The sequence below is a fragment of the Acomys minous genome (assembly GCF_964271855.1).
Source record: "Acomys minous genome assembly, chromosome: 10".
Classification (NCBI taxonomy): Eukaryota; Metazoa; Chordata; class Mammalia; order Rodentia; family Muridae; genus Acomys; species Acomys minous.
The window spans coordinates 50,749,269-50,772,263 of NC_140491.1; the positions used below are offsets into that span (position 1 = coordinate 50,749,269).

General features: G+C 37.8%; 1 protein-coding gene across 4 annotated transcripts in view; it reads left to right on the top strand.

Annotated features, from left to right (window-relative positions):
- Positions 1-22,995, top strand: part of VPS54 (VPS54 subunit of GARP complex) — an 81,471-nt gene that overhangs the window by 18,926 nt on the left and 39,550 nt on the right. For 2 of the 4 annotated variants that reach the window (XM_084799545.1, XM_084799547.1), the window contains exons 2-7: positions 2,930-3,085; positions 4,334-4,575; positions 9,042-9,120; positions 9,892-9,926; positions 15,330-15,461; positions 19,161-19,546. In XM_084799545.1, the coding sequence (XP_084655671.1) occupies positions 2,950-3,085; positions 4,334-4,575; positions 9,042-9,120; positions 9,892-9,926; positions 15,330-15,461; positions 19,161-19,546 (1,010 nt within the window). In that variant the 5' untranslated portion in view covers positions 2,930-2,949. The remainder of the gene's footprint in view (positions 1-2,929; positions 3,086-4,333; positions 4,576-9,041; positions 9,121-9,891; positions 9,927-15,329; positions 15,462-19,160; positions 19,547-22,995) is intronic. The other 2 variants (XM_084799546.1, XM_084799548.1) reach the window with 2 other exon arrangements.

Consider the following 22,995-nt stretch of genomic DNA (forward strand, 5'->3'; position numbering starts at 1 on the left):
ACACTAAGGTGTCACTTGTGATGAACAGGAGAATGGAAATTAAGTTAGTATATTTGACTAATGCTAAGTGTAAAGGCATCTGGTATTTTCAACATTATTAATACAGCTAGGAAAATTAGTGATTTCAAAGTATCACCTGATACTCAATTCATGTTAAGAGTTACAAGGATATCCCAAAGACATTTTATAAAAACAGGATTCAGTCAGCAATAACTGCTTTTAGTTAACGCATAGGGATGAGGAATAAATTAGAACAAAGTATAATGACACATATATATGAAAGTGCTGTAATTTGGTATGCTAACTTAAAAAAATATTGGTAAATAGCTGTATTTTAGCTGCTCTGGTAAGATGTTTTGTGTAGATTCAAAATAGTAGGCAAGAGTAATAAAAATAGATGTTTTCTATTAATTTATGTATAACAGGCAATCTTATGGGTAATTTAGAGTTGGTTATATTTTTATAATATCTGTTTTCTCTAGTCAGAACCTATTACAGTGTAGAAGTAAGCAAATAACTTTTACATCCTATCTAGGTAATGTTTGTATTAAATCTGTAGGGAATCACTGCTGAAACTGGAATTTAAGGAACTCTAGGTTTTATAGGTGGTAAAATTCTTCTACAGCAGCTGGGCTTGATAGTCATCACCTTTAAACCCAGCACTTAGGAGGTAGACAGGCAGGTCTCTGTGAGTTCAAGGCCAACCTGGCCTACTGGAGTGAGTCTAGGATAGCCAAAGATACACAGAAAAACCCTGTCTCAAAAAGAAAAGAAAAAGAAAAGAAAAAAAGAAAAAACAACAACAAAAAACCCCAAAACCAAACCAAACCAACCAAACAAAATTTTTCTGTAACGTCAACCTTTTGACAGGTTTTTACATATTTGCAGTGGGTAATGCCATCTTGAGGGTAGATTAAGTAACGGTTACAGCTTGAATACTTTTTTTCTGGATACTTATATTTTGTACTGACTAATATTTTACAAATATGTAATTTCTTTCCCTCAAATTTTTACTTTGAAAACTTTAAATCATGGAAAAACAAAAGAATATTTAATACTTAATATATTTTACTTTGTTTTTATATTTTGTGAGACTTGTTTTATGTGAGTTTTTTTGCTTAATCATTTAAATGTAAATTCTAATGCTAAGCACAAAGACACTTCTGGTATTTTCAGTACTATTAATACAACTAAGAAAGTTAATGATTTCAAAATTCGATCTAATGTTCCAAGGATGTCACAAAGCCATTTTATAAAAACAGGATCCGGTCAATGATAACTGCTTTCAGTTGTTGCCCTTTTACTAAGTTAGTCTAGAATGACTTGTCACAATTAGTAAGTCAGCAGACCAGATTTCTTACACAGTGCCTTATGGTTTTGCTTTGTTATTTCACCCTTATGGTTTAAACCTTAGTCTCCTGTTCCCTTTTTTTTTTTCTTGTAAACTGAAAGCTAGGTCTTTAGCAAGTAGGTCTGTATCTGTGCCTTTAGAGACTCTAGAGTCTGTGTATTTTCTTAGCAGCTCCCCTGCTCCCCACGCATGAGATCTGTAGACCAGGCTGGCCTTGAACTCACAGAGATGCTTCTGCCTCCCTAGTGCTGCGATTAAAGATGTGTGTCCCAAAACTGGGCAGCAACGTGTCTTTTACAATCTTGAGTAGATGGGATGGCTGGTTGGTTGTGTTTTCTGTACTAAAAGTGCTGAGCTAGATATTCTGGTAACCCTGAGAAATACAGTTTGTTAGCAAACTGGAAGGAAGTCTGAGTGGATGAGCTATTCACTTTGGGTTGTAGCTTTGTTTGTATTTACAACTCTACTTGGAAAAGATTTAGTTATGCTTTCTATTTTATGTGTATGGGTGTGTTGCCTTCATGTATGCCTGTATACTCTGTATGTGCAGTACCAGTGGAGGGCAGAAGAGGGCACTGGACCATCTGGAGCTGGAGTTGCAGATGGGTGTAAGCTAGCTGCCTGGTAGATGCAGGGCAGCCAGTGCTCACAGCCACAGAGCCTTCTCGCCAGCTTCTTCCTTTCCCATTAGCCAGGTTTCCAGCTTGTTTTTTAATTTGCTATAGCACATGATTTTTGGGACCTTAAAACAACTAAATAATACTTGTTCCTTGGTCCAGTTGCAATGGTGTTTCATTTATAATTTTCCTAGTGATTTTATGGTAGTTACTGCACGTTAGTCATAATGCAGCTATTATGTGACTATAGCAGTGAATCTGTGACCACTGTCATTAGATAACATTAAAGTTTACATGTGTATTGCTAGTGATTTTTCAGGTATTTTTGAGATGTGGTCCTTTTCATCTATTTTGTAGATGAGGAAAGACACAGGTTAAGGAATTTCATACGGTTATTTTGTTGGAGAATGAAGATGAGATCTGACCTCAGTGAATGAGCAAAATGAATTTAAAACTTGTGTACTTGTGTACGCTGGTATTTTGATAGAGTGTCATTATTGTAGTCTTGTTGCACGAGTGGCATGTCTCATCTTTAATATTGTGGGTACAAATTATTATGTACTTGTACTTTTAATAAAGGATTAAGAATGTTCACCTGTGGAATTTTTTTCAGACAAAGAAAAATAGGTTTCTTAGCAAACTAAATATTCTGAACAATTTTCACAATTAACCATAGATATTAAGATTGTGAGGCTTTGGGCTGGGTGTGGTGGCGCACAACTTAACCCAGCACTGGGAGGCAGAGGCAGATTGCTGTGAGTTTGGGGCCAGCTTGGTCTACAAAGTGAGTTCAGGACAGTCAAGGCTAACACAAAGACTCTGTCTCGAAAAGCCCCCCCCCCAAAAAAAAGATTGTGAGGCTTTTGAAAATGTGCTATTTGTTTTAAAAATTTTGTGATATGTATTGTCTATAGATAATTTTGTTTGCAATGCATTAATTTTATCTGTTTTTTATTTTTAGTAGAGTGGTGATTTTATGCAATGGCTTCAAGCCACAGTTCTTCTCCAGTGCCTCAAGGAAGCAGCAGTGATGTTTTCTTTAAAAAAGAGGTAGATCCAGCAAAACACATTCGACCTGTGCAGTCACTGCCAGATGTGTGTCCCAAGGAACCCACAGGTAATTCCCCCCCCCCCCCCGAGGATTTTTCTAATGATTTATGTTATCATTAAAAATGTAGTCAGGTTTCATATACTTACCTCAAAAGAGTAAATTTTATAGTGATTTAAAAAAAAAAACCTAAAATATATAGTTGACTGGGAAATTATAATATGGTTTTTCATGCATTTTCATTAAGGGAGTTAACTGGAAAAGTATTGAAAATGGAGAATCACATAGAAAGCTATTTAGTTAAAATGTGGTATAATCACTCTTCATTATTTGCATATTCTGTATTTGCAAATATTCTTACTCCCTAAAATATATTTAACTCCAATAGTAAGTATTTGTAGACATGTGCAGAGCAGGAAAGAATCTGAGTTGGCCAACAGGTGTTCCCAGCTGGGAGTGCTCAGCCTTCTTGTTCAGATTTGGAAAACAGTATTCTTTATTTATGCAGCCTGTTGAGTGTTACACATTTTAGTTCTTTGCCGTCATTTGTTTGTTTGTTTTTTGGAGAGGTTGCTATTTAAAATGGCCTGTAGCATAGTGTAGCTGAACACAAAAAACTTGTGCAGTGCTTTATGGAGAAAACATGTAGAAAGTGTCATTCAAGCCCTGTTTATATGGTAGACAGCTATGAAACCTATGTTATCATGACTGATGGATAGTAATAAATGTCTTTAAACAGAAACATAGGCAAGATAAGCATATATATTTACTGACTGATACAAATATAACCTGAGCTACTGAGGGGCAGTAACTCTAGGGAGCAGCCATTTCAGTTCTCCATAGTTAGCTGTTCGCAGTGACTTTATTACAAATCTGTAAGTATAAGACCAGTGCTGCAGCAGTGTTACGCCATCTGATTATAAGCCAAACAAGGGGCATTTAAATGATGAAAGCCTGCCATAATACAATAGGAAAAACGAAGGCCTATCTTTAAAATAAAAACTGAAGTAGTTTTTAGTTTTGATAAAAGGAGAGAAACTGTAATGAAAGAAATTAATGAATAAAATTATTTTCTCTATATGCTCCCCATTTGGGAATTTGTAACCCCCAAGTTTTACATATTTTTTATCTTGCATTTCTTATTCCTTTGATAATTGATGCTGGATGATTAAGGTTATTTAATCGGGTGATTTTTATTAATAATTTACCACGGAGAAAGCTCTTTCTCTAAAATGGACTGTAAACATTTTTATTTTTCTAGGATATACTTGCAGACACAGAGCCAGTGTTACAGAGTTTTCTTGTTTGCTTCTGCAGGTGATTCAGATAGCTTATGTGTTGCCCCATCTCTAGTTACAGATCAACATAGATGGACTGTGTATCATTCCAAAGTAAATCTCCCAGCAGCATTAAATGATCCTACATTAGCAAAAAGAGAATCTGACTTCTTCACAAAAACATGGGGATTGGACTTTGTGGACACAGAAGTCACACCTTCATTCTACCTCCCACAGATCAGCAAGGAGCATTTTACAGCATATCAACAGGACATCTCTCAGGTAACGCTGATTGTGGACTTAGTGATAGTCAAGTCCAAAGTAAGATGAAGACTTTCAGTTTGATTCATGTAGATTATTTGAGTAATAATCTTTGATGAAGCCATGGTATTTTTATTTATGTAGAAATTCTGCTGTCCTGGGTTATGTTTTTTTCCTTTAGATACATTTTAATAGATTTATTTTACTTTCTTTTATAGTGATTTTTTTTTCAGGATTATTTTTATTACTGTTAACCCAACCCTACCTGCCAATGGTTCTGTGAGTCTATAAAGCTCAGATGATTGGTGAGACTTAGGAAATAGCAGGTTAAGCTGTGAGAGATGTCAGACTCTGGAGGAGCAAGATAAGCCAGTACAGCAGCAGATGTCCTCTGCATGGGCTCCATGGACAAGGCTGGCCACTGGTCAGAATATAGACGTGGGCCTTTGGATTCTGACACGTGCAGCAGTTACCTCTTACTGCTGCATGGGTGAAAGTAGAGAATGGTGGCTTGCTTGTTGCAGAGAACAACATAAGATAGAAATGGAGCCCACCAAAGACTATGAGACTCATCCTTGGCTCGCCAGGAGCCAGTATTCAACAGCTGTGGACACAGGCAGGTGCATGGATTCATATGGACACAGAGGCTGTGGGTGGTGAGTGAAAGCTGCTTATAGTAATTTGATTGTTGAGGTGTGCAAAGGCCAAAGCAACAATCGGTCATGGCCTGACAGAGTACATGCCACTGTTTATTGCCTCTGAGTTCCTTAGAAATTTGTGGGCAGAATCATGGGAAGAGGCTGTGAGATGGTTCCTTCTCTCTTAAGGCTTCTAAAGCCAAAATTACCTGTGACAAACAATTAAGAGGGAACATTGCTACGATCAAGACTTATACACATCTGAGGAAGGCAGAAGGCCATTGCAGTAGACAAATATTTGATACTGGAGACAATTTCAGAAGATGAACAGCTTTGGAAGAGAATTGTCCATTCTGCAGAAATGACAGTCTAATGTAAGCAGCCGATCAGTGTGAAAAGATTAGGAAGTGAAAGAGGCAGGCGAAGCTGGGGAAGGAGTTTTGTGGAAAAATAGTTTTAGCGTGAGGCAGGCCATACTTCTGGAGATTCTTCCCACATGGAAGTGGCAACGTTGCTCTTTTTTTTTTCCCCTGGTTTTTCGAGACAAGGTTTCTCTGTATAGCTCTGGCTGTCCTGGAGCTCACTCTATAGACCAGGCTGACCTAAATTTCACAGAGATCTGCCCGCCTCTTCTGCCAAGTGCTGGATTAAAGGCATGCGCCACCACCTGGTCAGAGTTGCTCTTTTAAGACCTAACAGTGACAGTTTTCTAAAGTCAGGAGCCCAGACCAGTCCAGAGGCTTCGTATTTAGAGATCCTTAGTCCTAACTTCAGTATTCAGCTGTCTATTTTTCTTTTCTTTCTTTCTTTTTTTTGAGACAAGGTTTCTCTGTGTATCCTTGGCTGTCCTAGACTCACTTTGTAGACCAGGCTGGCCTCGAACTCACAGCGATCCGCCTGCCTCTGCCTCCCGAGTGCTGGGATTAAAGGCGTGCGCCACCACACTGGCTATTTTTCTGTCTCTAGACACCCTAACTACTTCTGGATCCACATTGGATAAGCTTATCTGTGAGATGACCTGTGGCTGTGAGAGTGTTTTCTGATTGAAGATTTGACTGGGTGTGAAGGAGCCACTGAGCAGCATCTCTGTGTGCGTTGGCACTTTGGGCTCTATTGATTGACTTTGGAGACAATAAGGATTGCCCACTGAAGACCTCCATGTTCCTGAGCTTTCTGTTTGAAGCAGTAGAGTGTAGTCTGGCATCAGCCATCTTTTGAGGTGAACAGTGTGGAAAGGAAGCTGTGAATGAGCCTGGCCGGCCTGCTGTGCTGACTAGAAACCCCTGGTGAAAGATCTAGGGACGTCCAGACTTGAGTCTAAGCTTGAGCAAAGATGTACTTAACTGATACCAGTGACAGGGAGATACTTGGTATTGAGCTAGAATTAGTTTGTAAAAAATGCACAGTTGAGCTTCCTAAAGACATGGAAGAAATACAAAACAAAAACCCAAACCTGTCCTAGACATGTGGAAGGACAGGGTCACAGAAACAGAGCTTTAACTGTTGGGTCTGCTTTGTTGTGGTTGTCTTAGGAATTGGTGCCAGAAGAGGGGAGTCAATGCAGCAGGAGATACCGTCATCCACACACATTTGGCTTCCTGTAGACCAAAGCCATTGGCCTTAGAGTGTCTGTGGCCAAAGGAGACACATCTTGCTTTCACTCGCTGCTGTGTCCTAGTGTTGAATGCTGCTGTATAACTCAGGTGTTTCCATGCCAGGCTCTGGCCTTAACATTATTGCTGCTCTGTGATCCTTTTGAGCTTGGGATACTGCCAGGTTCAGGTGTGGAGGTGATGATTCTGTAGCCTCATCAGGTGGCTGCAGTTACGGAAGGGATTTGGTGGACTTTAAAGTCTATAGTTGAGCTGGAAGAGAAAGAAAACAACCAGCATAAGTATATTAAAAGTTGGGGAGGTAGACAATACCACTTTCCAGTCTTTAATGCTATTTTTGTTTGTTTGCTTTAAAAAAAAAAAAACCAAGGTCTTAACTGTATTGCCCTGGCTGACCTAAAAATCATTGTATAGACCAGCCTGACCTCAAATACAGAAATCTGCCGCCTCTGCCTACCACACTCTGCATTACCACACCTGGCAGGAGTCATGTTTTTAAACATTGTTCCAGCTATTTCTTAATGAACTTTATTTAAAATGCAAGTAGAAAAAAGGAGAGAGGCAGCTCAGGAAATGCTCTAAAATGCTGGTATAACCCCGTGCTCCCCCTTCTCCCCGCCACATACACACCTAACATAGAAAAAAAGAACATGTATAGTTCTGTCATTTGGGAAGTTGTTTGCTGATAAAGTTCTCATGAAAAAAAAAATAGCTGGACGTGGTGGCACATGTCTTTAATCCCAGCACTTGGGAGGCAGAGGATTGCTGTGAGTTTGAGGCCAGCCTGGTCTACACAGTGAGTCCAGGACAGCCAAGACTACACAGAGAAACCCTGTCTTGAAAAAAACCAAAAGAAAAAAAGAAAAAAAGAATCAAAGCTGGAGAGATGGCTCAGAGGTTAAGAGCACTGCCTATTCTTCCAGAGGTCCTGTGTTCAATTCCCAGCAACCAGATATGGTGGCTCACAGCCGTCTATAATGTTATCTGGTGCCCTCTTCTGGCATGTAGATGTATGTGTAGTCAGAACACTGTATACATAGTAAATAAATCTTAAAAAACCAACCAAACAAACTCAAAAAACAAAGAAAGAAACAATCGAGCAGAACTTTTTCCATTTCTCCAGTTCACTACCGCAGAGCATCCCATCTTAAGCAGATGCCTTTCTGTATCCAAACAGAGGTCCAACTTAACAAGTTCATCTTTGTGTTCTTTGTTTTTCTTTTTTCGTCTTTTGAGACAGGGTCTCACTCTGTAGTCCTGACTGGTCTGGTACTTGCTATGTAGATCAGAATGGCCTCAAACTCACAGAGCAGCTTTACAGAATGCTGCCTGCCTGTACCTCCTGAGCACTGAGGTTGAAGGCATGCGCCTCCGTGCTCATCTTAGTATGCTTCTGTAAACTGCTTTCTGAGAGCAGAAGTGGAGTGCTGAGTTTGAAATGGCCTGTTAGCAAGAGATTATTATAACTGTCCAGATAGCCAGGTCAGTGCTCGAGTGCACACATGTCACTGTTGCCACATGGCCTCCACAGGTTCTTCCACTTCAGCCTCCTTAGTGACTGAGATTGTAGGCAAGAGCCATTGTCCAGATCAATATGTATTTATGTTTTTATAATTACTGCTTTTAATATTTCTAATTTACATATATCACTGATTTTATTTCACTTGCTTACATTGTTGATTTTGTGGAGATAGGATAAATATGGCTATATTATTGACATTAATGTGTGTAATATCTAATCATTAAGCAGTATTCTCAATTATTTTGATATAGAACCAACAAATTGTAAGTTTAAATAGGTGCTACTGTGTATCTGTTAGTGTGATAGAAATCTAAATCACTGACAGAGCCAGTGTTGGCAAGGGTGTGGAACAGTGGAAGCTCCCACTCATTGCTGCTGGGCATGCAGAGTGGGGTAGCACCTTGCCAAACCATCTGTAAGTAAAATGCTTGTAGAACTTTGAACCCTACTAGCTAAGTGTTTGTTTCCTTGTCTCCATGTCCCACTTTTCCCATGTTTCTTTTTAATGCCATTCCTGAAAAGAAAAAAACAAACACACACACATCCATCCATCCATCCATCCATCCATCTATCCAGATGCCTGGAAACCAATGCTTTATATTAAAAGTTTTAGAAGAAATGTTGTATATTTTAATTATATTGTAAAACATTTTAGTGCCTTGAATAATCACATTCCACATAGCATTGATTATTATTTCATTGTGTTTTTATTAGAGAGAGAAGATTCACGAGAGATGCAAGAGCATTTGTCCTCCTAAAGATACCTTTGACAGGACTCTTTTACATATTCATGGTATGAATATTTGCTATTTATAGATAATGCAGCTTAACTATTAATGAACAAGTTGTTAACATTGGAACTTTGTTTTTTTTCTTATATGTACAACTTCAATTTTTAGCAAATTATTTTTGTGGTTCTAGGGATGGAAACCCAGACCTGTGTATGCTGTGTATGTGTATTCCTAGCTTATATTTCCAGTAAGACATTTTATAGTCTCCAGCCACAGTGATCGTGACTGTGATAGTAGTATATTATAACCCTTCAGATTGACAAGTGTTTATCAGTTTCTTAGTGCTTGGTGCGTTGCTTGTTGCTTAAAAAGTAAAAGTAACAAATAGTTTTAGCTCTCAAGGAATTTAAGGAAATAGACCAATAATTACAGTACTGTACATTGCCAACCTGGGCAATGGACTAAGCCCTTGCTTAAAAAAAAAAAAAAGCAATCAACAACAACAAAAATCCATATTTCTATTTTATAATTTAGTATAGTTTCTAAAACCACATAGCATACCATACCATACCTAATTTTACAAAAACTTAATGAAAAGAGCGCCAGAAAGATGTGAAATGGATTCAGCTACTTGTTGCTGACAGGTAAGTTTATTAGGAACATTTGTTCAGTGTGGCCTACTCTAGTGGAGATAGATTGAGGGTACTTGCAGGACAGGACTTCAGTAGTTATCTAGTTAGCCTAGTGTAATGGTAAATTAAAAAAAAATATATTTAGAATATAAAATGAAAACTAGTATGAAAAATTATATTTATCTTTTACTTTTTTCATAGATAAATCCAGGACAGATCTGGAGCAAGTACCTAAGGTAATGAAGCTTAAAAATAAGAATACATTTTTAATATCTAGTATTTAATTTTGCCATATAAAAAGCCTTCAGTTGACTGTTTTTTGAAAAGTGAGACTATTTTGTCCTTCTCAGGCTTAAAATATATATATATATATATGTTTATTTATTCAGTCACGGCATTTTTTTCTCATTTTTATGTAAAGATATTTAGTAAACATGCACAGTATTAGGATTTTGCTATGACATTTTGAAACAAAATTTGTTTTTGTTGATTCTTCCCTTATTACTCCCATCTCCAACACTCCCTTCTACCATTTTCACCCTTCATAGCCTCCTTTTTCTTTTCTTGTTACTTACGACCTATAACTACTCCACTTCCTTAACACTTCTTTCCCCCCCAATTTCCTTTCTAGTTTCATAGTCTGTACCCAGCCTTACACTATTATATGTAACCATAAGCCAGGATTTGCATGTGAGAGTCAGCATGTATTTTTTTTTGTCAGAATTTGTGTCTGTGACTTTGCTTACTATACGTTCCAGATTCATCCATTTTCCTGCAGATTTCATTATTTTATTTTTCCTTATATTTAATATTCTCTTGTATTTATAAACCACAGTGGCCATCTACATTGGCTCCATTTCCTTGCTGCTGTGACTAATTGAGCAGTAAGCATGGATGTGCGGGTATCTCTGGTAGGCTGCTGAGCCCAGGAGTAGGATAGCTCGGTCAGTTTTGAAGTTTTGAGAACCCCCCATACTGACTTTCTACTGGCTGTGCTAGGTTATACTTCTTCTACCAGCTGGATAAAGGGTTCTTTTCCTCCACATGCTTGGCAGCATTTGTTGTCTTTTTTTCTTAATTCTGACTGGGGTGAGAATCTCAAAATAGTTTTACTTTGCATTTCCCTAGTGGCTAAGGATGTTGAACACTTCTTAAAGTCCTGGTTGGCCATCCATCCATCTTCTGTCTGTCTCTCTTTCAGACTGTCTGTCTATCTAATTATCCTGTTTATTGATTAGCAGTTTTGGGTAATTTTTTTTTAAGCTATGAAACATGTCATTTATAATAACTAAGAACAGAAAACAACAGGATGGTAGATTTTTTTCCTTCTATATGTATATGAGTGCTCTATCTTCATGTACACCTGCAGGCCAGAAGAGGGTGTCAGATCCCACCAAAGATGGCTGTGAGCCATGTAGGTGCTGGGAATTGAACTCAAGACCTGTGGAAGAGCAGGCAGCGCTCTTAACCTCTGAGCCATCTCTCCAGCCTCGTTTTTGGCACTTTTGCTCTTCATATATTCTAGATATTAATCTTTCTAAAATAGCTGCCAAAGATTTTCTCTTGAGCCTGTAGGCTGACTATTCATTCTGCTGATAGTTTCCATTGCTATACAGAAACTTTGTAAGTTTCATGCAGTTGTTTTTGTTAATTCTTGGGGTAATTTACAGTCCTATTAGAGTTTTGTTCAGAAGGTTCTTTCCCATGCCTGGATCTTGATGTGTGTTCCCTGTTTTCCTGCAGCAGCAACAGCAGCGTTTCAGGGCTTAAGTTGATTGGTGCATTTTGATTTTTGTTCCAGGTGAGAGAGGAGGGTCTGTTTTCATTCATTTGCAGGTGGATATCCAGTTTCACTAGCACTGAATAAATAGTCTTTTTTTTTTTCTAGTGCACATTTTTGATGGCTTTGTCAGAAATTAGGTGGCCATAGCTGTGTGGGTTTATTTCTTTGTCCTATGTTCTGTTTCGCTGGTCTTAAGTGTCAACCTTAAAAAAATTTCATTTTCTGTGTGTGCCAGCACTGTGCCGTCTGTGTCACTATGGCTCTGTAGTATAATTTGAGCTCAAAATATTTTGATACCTCCTATAAGTGGTCTTCCTGTTAAGGATTACTTTGGGTGTGTGTGTGTGTGTGTGTGTGTGTGTGTGTGTGTGTGTGTGTGTTCCCATATGACATTTTTGCTCTTCTACTTATGCAAAGGACGATATAGGAATTTTGATGGGTATTGCATTTAATCTGAGCTTGTTTGTATATTCATTTTGTATATTGTTTGCATATTCATTTTCACAATTAATTCTGCCAATCTAGGAATAAGGAAGGTCATTTCTTCACATAGTATCTTAAATTTTATTTTCTAGTGCCTTAAAACTTTTGTTGAAGAGGTCTTCAATTTTCTTTGTTAGATTATTCCTGAGTACTTTTATCTTTTAAGCTGTTGTGATTAGGATAATTTTCCTAATTTCTTTCTCAGCAAGTTTGTTATTAATAATTATGAAAGTTATATATCTGTGTTGTTGGTATGTTGAAATTTTGTACTCAACATCACTAAAGTAGCTAAGACTTTGAACAACTTTTTTTTTTTTTAAAGTAGGATTTCTTTGTGGAGACCTAGCTGTTCTGGAACTCACTTTGTAGACCAGGCTGGCCTTGAACTCGCAGAGATCTGGCTGCCTGTGCCTCCCAAGTGCTGGGATTAAAGGTGTGCATCACTTTGCTCATCTTGAGCATCATATTGAATAAGAGATAGTGGACACCCTTGTGTGGCTTCAGATTTTAGGAACTGTTTCTGCTGTTTCCCATTTAGTGTACTGTTAGCTGTCAATTTGCTATGCATGCCCTTTACTATTCTGAGGTATGATATGTCTATTCATAACTTGCCAATATGCTTATCACGAAACCATTTTAAACTTGGTCAGATGTCTTTTCTGCATCTATCCTAGACAACCCATTAGGTTGTTTTTTCATTTTCATTTGTTTCTAGGGATGTTTGGATTTCTTTCTTGATTTTTGTCAATGATCTAGTGTCCTCTATAAGTGTATTGTTTAGCCTACAACGATTTGTGATGTTTCAGGAGTTTCTGTTTCTGCTGATTTTTTTCTTTCACTCCACTTGGATAGTATACAAGGGATTCTCTTAACGTGTGCCCATGTGTTGAAGGCTGTTGACTGTGATGTGATTAGTTTTGGAGAAGGTTCCATGCGCTGCTGGTTTTCTCTATAAGAGCAGCAAGTACTCTTAAAGTGCTGAGCCATCTCTCCAGGCTCTTCAGTGTCCTCCTCTATCTCTTGATTTGTATTTATTTGGAATCTGTTTTCCCAGATTTAAGACTAGCTTTTCTTGTTCGCTGCTTCCGTTTGCTTGGTAGGTTGATTACATCTTTTGTCATTCAGTTTTTACGCATCTTTGCTGATTGAATGAGTCTCATTTTTTAAATTTACATTTGAGATTTTTAAAAAAAATCAACCTTGTTATTTCCTATGATTATCTGTAAGGTCCTGCCTGTCTGGATTGTGAATATTTCTTTTTCTCTTCCCCTGTTTGTTTTGAGGGTTGGCTAGTTCACTGGGTTAGATCTGACTGGTCCTTTCCCAGCTCTTCTCTGTTCATCTGTTTCTTTCAGGGAATGCACTCATTTTTAAAGTATATTTGGGCTTATTAAAAATGTTTTAAGATAGATCATAAGCAAAAGAGTTAAGAAATGAGATACTTGTGAATTAAAGTAAGGCACACCCAAGAGCGTGACTGTGGCGTCTCTGAGAGGGCTGTCTAATGGAAGTGGACTTTCTCATCTATTCACCTTTCTGTGTAGAGTTGGTTTAAGAATTTTCTGCTGTGCTGGCTTTGTTGTCATAAACTGCCTTCATTTGTGTTGCCCAAATTATCTTTCTTTATTGATAAGTGTTGAAAGGTAGCTTTCTGGGTATTGTGCTCTATTGGTGACGTGAAAGTATCTTCATGTTTTCCTGTCTTGTAGGGTTGCAGATTAAAGACCTAGAGTTACTATCATAGTCTTGCCTTTGTGAGGTGGCATTTTTTACTACTGCTTCTTTACTTCATATTTTAGTCATGGAGAAGTTCTCCAGCCGGGTCTAGTTTGGCTTCTAAATGCTTCTTGTGTTTGGATAGTGGCTCCTTTTCTCCAGGATTTTGAGTCTTCTGTAATTTCATTATGTGCTGTTTCTCTTTACTTTCCCTCAGCCCCTCCTCCTACCCCATAGAGACAAAGGCTACTCTCTTGAGCGTATCTCTGGAGCTTTTTGCATCCCTGTTTTTGTCCCTTTTTAAAAATGAAAATAGATTTACAAATGAAATATATATTTGTAGTAATTTTTTGCATTACTAATCTGTTCTTCCTCATCGTGTCACCCTTTTAACTCATAAATGCTGTGGATTTTGCCACCCCTTTAGAGTGAGAGAGATTGTCTTCTTATTTAGTAATAGATCTCAGCCCCCACCCCACCCCCAGAGGAGAGTTCGTTGTTTTCATCAGATTCTCAAGAGCTGGGACAGGTACTCAGCGAGTGAGGAGGAGACCAGGCATGGAAGAAAAAGGGAGAGAGTGTTTAAACTGTCCTCATCTCTTACCATTCCACGCTCCGGTTTGCTCTCTTTGCAACTTGCCAGTAACTTTTGCCACTGCATTTTGCACTTTGTTTTTTTAAACCTCAGCTATACTAGTTTTTACTGGTGCCATGATTTACTCCGTTTCTTTTAATTGGAAGTTTTTTTCCCTCTCTAAATTATAAAGTATTTGAGTCCTTTATAATTTTCTCCTAAAAGGCAGTTTTCCATGTGTTTTCTTCTTTCCAACTGGACACAATTGACTGCTTTACCTGCTCCCTAAGACAATTGCTATTCTTGCAAGATATTTATACACTGTCCCTTAGTATCCACAAGCAGTAGGTTTCAGAAACACTTCCTCCCCCAATACCAAAATGTGCCAGTGCCCCAGTCCCTTATATATTGCATGAAGGTTGCATATATGTGCCTGTGTGTTTGAAGTATACATGTCTAGGTTACTTACAACACTATGTGAATACTGTGTACATAGCTGTTGTGCTATATTGTTTAGGGTATGAAAAAGAAGCCCTTGTGTGTTTAACACAGAAGCAGCCGACCCCAAATGTTGGCGGCCCTCCTCCCTCGTCGTCTTGAGGACTGAGAAGCATGCATACCACTTCAGCCACATTTTCTGTCTTTTTGTTTTGTTGTATCTTAGTTTATTTATTTCAGTTATGTGTTTGCATATTCTTCTTACATTATATAAGTGCACCACATGTGTACCTGGTATCTATGGAAGTCTGATGGTGTCCGCTCCCTTGGAACTGGACCTACAGATAGTTGTTAATTTCTATGTGGGTGTGAGCCCATAGTGGTGGGTGCTCTTACCTCCTGAGCCATCTTTCCAGTTACACACACACACACACACACACACACACACACACACACACACACACACGTAATCTATTATGAGCATTTTAGTTTGGTGAGAAATATTTTTTGTAATTGAGATGTTTTTCTTTTGCCTTTCATCTTCAACATCCAAGTTAATTTTGTTTAATGGTCTTATACTTTTATAAGAACTAACAAATGTAGTGAAGATATTTAACTAATTGGGGATATGCATTCTTTTGATAGATTTTTATGAAACCAGATTTTGCCTTGGATGATTCCTTAACTTTTAATTCAGTTTTACCATGGTCTCATTTTAATACTGCTGGTGGAAAAGGAAATCGCGATGCAGCTTCTTCCAAGTTGCTTCAAGAAAAGGTAATTTAGTTTCTGACTTTTTCCATACTCTTTATTCTGGTTAAGTGGTACTATTTTTGAGAATTAAGATCTGCTTGTTAAGTTCTGCCTTTAAAAAGCTCTCTCCTTCCTCGGTCTTTCTTCCCAACCCTGTCTTCTTCCTCTCTCCTTCTCTTTCCTGCTCCTTTTCCCTCTCCTTTTCTGTTCTCTGTTCTTGGTGTTGGGTTTGAACCTAGGGCTTCATCATAATAGGCCAGATACTCAGCCACTGACCACGTCTCCAACACACTGAGTTCATTTTTGTTGCCAGTCACTTCTAATAACCCTAATCTTAGCTGATCGATTAGTAAGTAGCATCTTAGCTCAGTGGAATAAAGATAAATGATTGTGAAAAAGGGAAGTTACTGAGTGCTGCTTATCTAAAATAGAAGTTGGTGGAATTTTACTTTAAAAAACTTAGTGTACGTGTGTGTGAGACGTGTGTGGTAGGATTGTTACATGCACTGTGTAAGTGCAGAAGGCAGGACAACTTTGCAGTCATTTGTCTCCTTCCTTACATGGATTTGGAGCATTTAACTCAGGTCCTCAGGCTTTTGCTATCTTATGGACCCTAAGTTGGTGAATTGTAGTGAAGAGAGTATACTATAGCCATTAACACATTGCTTTGCGTTTATCCCACTCTTTCAGTTACATATCAGCTGACTCTGTAACAGTGATCTAAAACACAGTGAATCAACTTTTTGAAATACTGTTTTTCTTCATTTTCATATTGAAGATCATTATTTTGAAGGAAAAAAATTTTAGGTTGAAATATAATATTCCGCCAGGTAGTGGTGATGTAAGCCTTTAATTCTAACATTGAGAGACAGAGGCAAGGTGGATCTCTTGTGAGTTCAAGGCTAGCCTGGTTGACAGAGCTAGTTCCAGGAAGCCAAGGCTATATAAAATGCTGTCTCGAAAAGCCAAAAGTAGGGCTGGAGAGATGACTCAGAGGTTAAGAGCACTGACTGCTCTTCCAAAGGTCCTGAGTTCAATTCCCAGCACTCACATGGTGGCTCACAACCATCTATAATATGATCAGATGCCTTCTTCTGGCCTGCAGGTGTACATGCAGGCAGAGCACTTTATTCATAATAATAAATAAATCTTTAAAAAGGAAAATCCAAAAGTAATACACAATTTTGCTTCATAAAGTCTAGTCTTCTGCATTTCATCAGTTAACAGTCTTTAAATTTTACTGGGTTACTATGTCTAAGAGTAAGTATTTTGAAAGTTATTTCTAATTTAGAACTCTAGGCATATCAAGAATCTTCTAAAACTTGAAGGACAGCAAAGTCTTTAATCTCTGTTCTTTCTCAGCGCTTGGCCTAGAGCCTCTAAAACTGACTTATTCTTACAAACATTTTATTTTACTCTGATGACATTGCTTGGCCACTGAGCCCTTCTTTAAAGAAAAATGTTGAAATGTTGGGTCGCGTTGTCCATAGGAATGGAAGAGTAGACTAGGGAGTGTAAATGTAAACAGTGAGCTAATTACTTTTCCTTAGAAATTTTTACTTACAAAAACTTTTTTCTTGAGTAAGAATATTTTTATAACTGACTAAAAACAGTGGCTTATAATACATGCTGCCTTATTCCTAGACTTTCACATTTAGAGTCTTAGGCTCTGGTAGAATAATACCTTAAAAAAAAAAAAAGAAAGAAAAATAACAACCCCTACCCCAGTCTCACTAATTATTACATATGTTTTTAGGAGTACTTTAAAAATTCTTGCCTTTGTATCAGTTTATTAGGAAATAAATTATGAAGATACGCTTTTGAAGAGTGGATCAATGGAATATTTATGAATTCCAAAAATAATCTTTAAAATTCAAAGGAAATTCTGTTCTCATCCTGAATATTTAAAATAACTAAAGTAATGGAAATTAAACATTTTATAAGTCATAGAGTCAGGCTTGTTGTATTTACATTCTGACCCCTTTGCCTTCTGCTTCGTTAAAATAGGAAAGATAACACTCCCAAACTCCTGAGGTGATGGAAGAGAGTGAGTTTCTCTTGCTAAAGCAATATTATGCCAGAGTTTTTTTTCTACCTGTGTTACCTAAAGTGCTGGCTTGTGATGTGGTGAATTTGCATTGGGACACAAATCATTGCACTGTGTCTTTATTAAGCAAGTTCTTTCTTGGGTGAGATGACCTATTGGGCAAAGATGCAACTCTAAGACTAGAGCTTCAGACTCACTTGGCAAGAGAGAAACGACTCCTGCAAAATTTCCTCCCATGTCTGAATTAGGCTGTGACATGTGCACCTTTCCCCCAGTGTACTGTTTTGTTTTAAGACTTTTCTTTTACAAACAAACAAACAAACCAGGACTGAATATGTAACTTGGTGGTAGAGTAAGTCTCACATACATGAGGTTCTGGGTTTGCTCTTAGCTCTGCAGGGCATGGGGAGAAATGCATTGTGCTTAGCAACACAGTTGATTTACTTTCTGGCAAAGTTTCTTTTTTTATTTTTGTTTTAGTTTATCTTTAAAACCACAGGCGCGTTAACAGATTAGCAACAGCGTATAAGGCCTAAGTGCAGGCTATCTATTCATCGTTTGCCGTGCTGAGGTTTGAGTCTGTTGGCTGTGTAATCTGTTTATTATGTTTATAGTCATGTAGCTTTTTCAGTGAGTGAGTAGCTGTGTTGAAGATGAGAAGGTATGAGCTCAAGAAAATAAAATTATAAAAATTTCTTAATTTGTAACCCATTGGATATTTTAAGAGTATTAAGTAAAAGGCCATTATTTAAATCTTAGATAGCGAGAGTTCAGTAATCCTTTAACACTATGAGATTCAGAAACTAAGCCTGGGTTACAAAATCTGAAAGTAACAACAAAGAGAAATGGATACTGTAGTAAAAAAGAAGCATATTCTCTTAGAAAGGAGGAAGGAAAGAGGAAGCTTGCATTGGATCCTTAGTGACAGGCAGTATACAAGAGTTAACCTTGGTAGTGTTACAGTCTACATGAGCTGATTATTTAAGGCATTTATTACTCTCTTAAAAGTATAAAACATTGGAGTAAAAATTATAAATGGATGAAAGAATAATTTTTAAAATATAAAAAACATCAAAATGAATTGGATTGTATGTACTGTTATTTTGAGACAGCACAGTATAATATGAAGAGCTGAGTCTGAGAGACTTGGGCTTATATTTTAGTTTATTCAAGTTATTAATGCTTTTCTGTTTTCTAAAATGAGAATGCTAACTATAGTTGAAATTGGTTACAATTAGAAAAACATGCATGTGAAATAAATGTGATAGTACACACAAGAAAAGCTCAGTGTGAACTATAGCTGTCTACCAAGATAAATGATGTGTGATGTTGGTGTTGGTCAAGGAGACAGTTTTCTCTGAAATCCTAGAACTCAAACTACCACTAATGTCTGATGGAGTTGTAATCTGTTACCCTTTGGGAGAGGGTAGTGCTTAAAGGTCCTAGTGCTGGGAGAAGAGGAGACAGGTAAGTAACCGCTGTTCTTTGCTCTTACATTTATGTCTTTATGCTGTACTTTCTGACTTGCATTTTGTGTAGCAGATTCCAAGGATCCGTTAATCTAGCAATTCACACATTAGAGTTTTAACACTTGTAAAACTTTTTGTCATTTTCAGAAAGTCAAGAATAATATACTTAAGACATACCTGATTTTTTTTTTCCCTCTCTCCCTGAAGCTGAGCCATTATCTGGATATTGTGGAAGTAAATATTGCTCACCAGATTTCGCTACGTTCAGAAGCATTTTTTCATGCAATGACCTCTCAACACGAATTGCAGGACTACCTCAAGAAAACCTCCCAGGCTGTAAAAATGCTTCGAGATAAAATTGCACAGATTGATAAAGTTATGTGTGAAGGATCACTACAGATTTTAAGACTGGCACTTACCAGAAATAATTGTGTTAAAGTATATAATAAACTGAAGTTAATGGCCACTGTACACCAAACTCAGCCTACAGTGCAGGTGTTATTGTCTACTTCTGAGTTTGTGGGAGCGTTGGACCTAATCGCAACAACTCAAGAGGTTCTGCAGCAGGAGCTTCAGGGCGTTCACAGCTTCCGGTACGTCTGTTAAGTAGCAGTTAGAAATTGCCTCAGATGTGTCAAGGATAAGTATTTATATGCAGTGTTAAAGTATAGATGTATTCAAAGTCAATGTGTATTTTTTCTTCCAGATTGATTTGCTTAGTAATATTATTTATATTAACACGACAAATAAAAACTGAAGTATTAGTGGAGATATTTCAATAGAGAAGCTAACTTAAAATTTCTAACACATGAAATAAAAACAAGACGAATTACAATTTTAAAATAGCATTTTGAAACTGTTCAAATAACTTTGTGTCAAAATGGGAAGTCAAGGTGGAGAGGTGAATACCAGAATGCTTTAATTTAATTTAGAATGATTTTTGTAGGCTTATGACACGGCTTAGTGGGCAAAGGTGCTTGCCTCCAACCCTGTGACTTGACCTCCACATGTGTTGTCATGCGTATAGGTGTGCGTGTGCACGCACACACGTCTTTTAAATAGGGTTTTTAATTGAAAAAAATTGAAATTCATTTTTAATTTTTCAGTTTTCATTTAAAATTTCAAAGAATTCCAAATAGTGATTGTGTGTGTGTGTGTGTGTGTGTGTGTGTGTGTGTGTAAACACCTGTTCTTCCTGAGTTCTTATTTTGAGAATACCTTAAAAAAAAAAAACAAAAACAAAAACAGGGCTGGAGAGAGAACTCAGTGGAGAAGTGCTTGCCAAGCAACTAGGAGGACCCAAATTAGATCTTCAGAACACACATTTTAAAAAGTTGGTCATGGTAATAGAGGCAGAAACAGGAAGCTCTCTGGGAATCATTGACCAGTGAGCCTGGTCCACTTAGCAAGTTGCAAACTAATGAGACATTGTCTGAAAAAACAAAGTAGGTGGTGCTTGAGGAGTGACACTCTTGCTTGACTTCTGGTTTGTATACACCTGCACATAGACAGACAGACAGGCAGACAGACAGACAGACAGGCAGGCAGATACACAAGAAGGGGTGTAGTGGCTGTTGTTCATGGTTAGAGCACTTGGTTATCCTGTGAGTCTTATCTTCAGTACCACTAACACAAAAACAAACAATGCTATTTTGATTTTGGAATTACATATAAAATACCTTTAAGATTGGTTGTAGTGTGGATATTTTATGTGAAATCGAGTTACTTATAGACCAGTTGTAGCCATCAAAATTTCATTCCACTAAGCAGATTTTTGTGTTCTTTTAGGAGTTTTGGTCTTCTGGCAGAGGCGTTCAGAACTTGTAACAAGTTCTGCAACAACTGCAGTTTTATAGATGTGCTCTGTAGTTTAATAGAGATGTAATATATTCTAGGAGAGTTAGAGTCAAAATAAGCTCATTTAAATTGAATTATAAGTTCTCATAAACTAACGTTTATATTTGGAGTGTTTAGAAATATGCTTTTTGTTTTTGGTTTTTCGAGACAGGGTCTCTCTGTGTAGCCCTGCCTGTCCTGGACTCACTTTGTAGATCAGGCTGGCCTCGAACCCACAGAGCTCTGCCTGCCTCTGCCTCCCAAGTGCTGGGATTACAGGCATGTACCACCATTCCTGGCCTTTAGGAAATGCTTTTTAACTTGTACCTAATTGCATTCATTCCTTGATAAATTCATTCATGCAGTGAAGAAATGGCAGTGAGCACTTAGGAATGTCAGGCTAAGTACAGGTTGTTTGAGTCATGAACAAAGCAGAGATGCTCTCTGCGCTAACAATTCCCATTGTGTATTTTGTCAGGGAGAGGGGCTAAGCACGTGGCTTGGCAGTTAGGGTACAGTACAACATGGTGTTCGTGGAGTAGAGATGGCTATGGAATCTTTTTTTGTTGTTGTTTGTTTTTTTGTTTTTTTTCAAGACAGGGTTTCTCTGTGTAGCCTTGGCTGTCCTGGACTCGGTTTGTAGACCAGGCTAGCCTTGAACTTACAGTGATCCGCCTGCCTCTGCCTCCTGAGTGCTGGGATTAAAGGTGTTCACCTCCACCGCCTGGCTTGGCTGTGGAATCTTACCTCTAGAACATAATCCAGATTTTGATGGTTGTGGAGAAGGTTACAGACTAAGCACAAAGCTTTTTGAAAAGCTATTGAAAGCTGTTGTTAATCCCTCTCCTTGGGGCTGGAGAGATGGCTCAGAGGTTAAGAGCACTGCCTGCTCTTCCACAGGTCCTGAGTTCCGTTCCCAGAAACCACATGATGGCTCACAACCAGTGAGCTCTTGTGCCCTCTTCTGGCCTGCAGGCATTACATGCAGGCAGAACACTATACATAACAAATAAACAAATCTTTAAAAAAAAAATCCTTTCCTATAGATTATATCTATATATAAAATTTTTGCATCAAGTGACTAAATGCTTTCCAACTTTAGACCTGTTTTCTAAATATCTTTCATTTTGAGTTTGTGTGATACATTTTTTAATGTGTATTGATTTTATCATTGCTCTACAAAAGTAGACAGAAACACTTTGCCTGTCACTTCATAAAGTCATGAATTTTGATAAGCATTGGCACCAATATCCTCTGGCCAGCACAGAATTGAGAAATAGGGTTAAAGATCGAATGACTGCTTGCTGAAATCAGATCGCAAACTGGTCCTAGTTTTTACCCTGAAGCTCATACAGTTGTTTTCTGTTTGATGGAGTCTGTAGTTATCTAAAGGTATCTGGAGAGATTCTAAGACTAGAGGGGAATGTTTATTACCAATGATTTATGATTTATTGTACTACAGAATCCAAGTGTTCCAATCTTGTATTTATTCTCAGCTCAAAGAGCTTACGTTTATTACTTTACTCACCTTGCTGTTGGTGTCACTTTGCCGTATTGGGCTGTGACCTACAGTGAGTCACGTGACCAGTCCTTCTAGTCCTAACTCAGATGTTGCCCTTGTCTCAGATGTCTGTTCTTACTTTCTGTAGAGCCTACACATGTAAAGATACTTTGAAACATTTCTGTAAAGCTGCCTGTCAACTGTAAGTTCTATTATGGATACAACTGCATAAAAGTTGGGTATCAGAATTTGAGTTTAATTTATATTTTGGATACTCATTGTCATATGCAAGTAACTTTAAAAAAAAAAAAAAACTCTAAAAGAAAATCTTTCTAATCCTGACTCATACTTGAAGTAATTTGAGACTGAATTTTAGTAGTTGAGAAAATTTACTTTTTTTTTTTCCCCGAGACAGGGTTTCTCTATGTAGCGTTAGCTGTCCTGGACTCACTTTGTAGACCAAGCTGGCCTCGAACTCACAGTGATCCGCTTGCCTCTGCCTCCTGAGTGCTGGGATTAAAGGCGTGTGCCACCACACCCAGCTCGAAAATTTACTTTTTATTTTAAATTTCTGGCAAATCTACTAGATGCATTTACCTTCTTTTTACTATGAGATTGTTAAATACCAATGTTATCTCCTTATAAAACTTAGTTGGTATTTTAATGCCATTTAATTTTCTTTGAAAATGCAATTAATTTTGGATT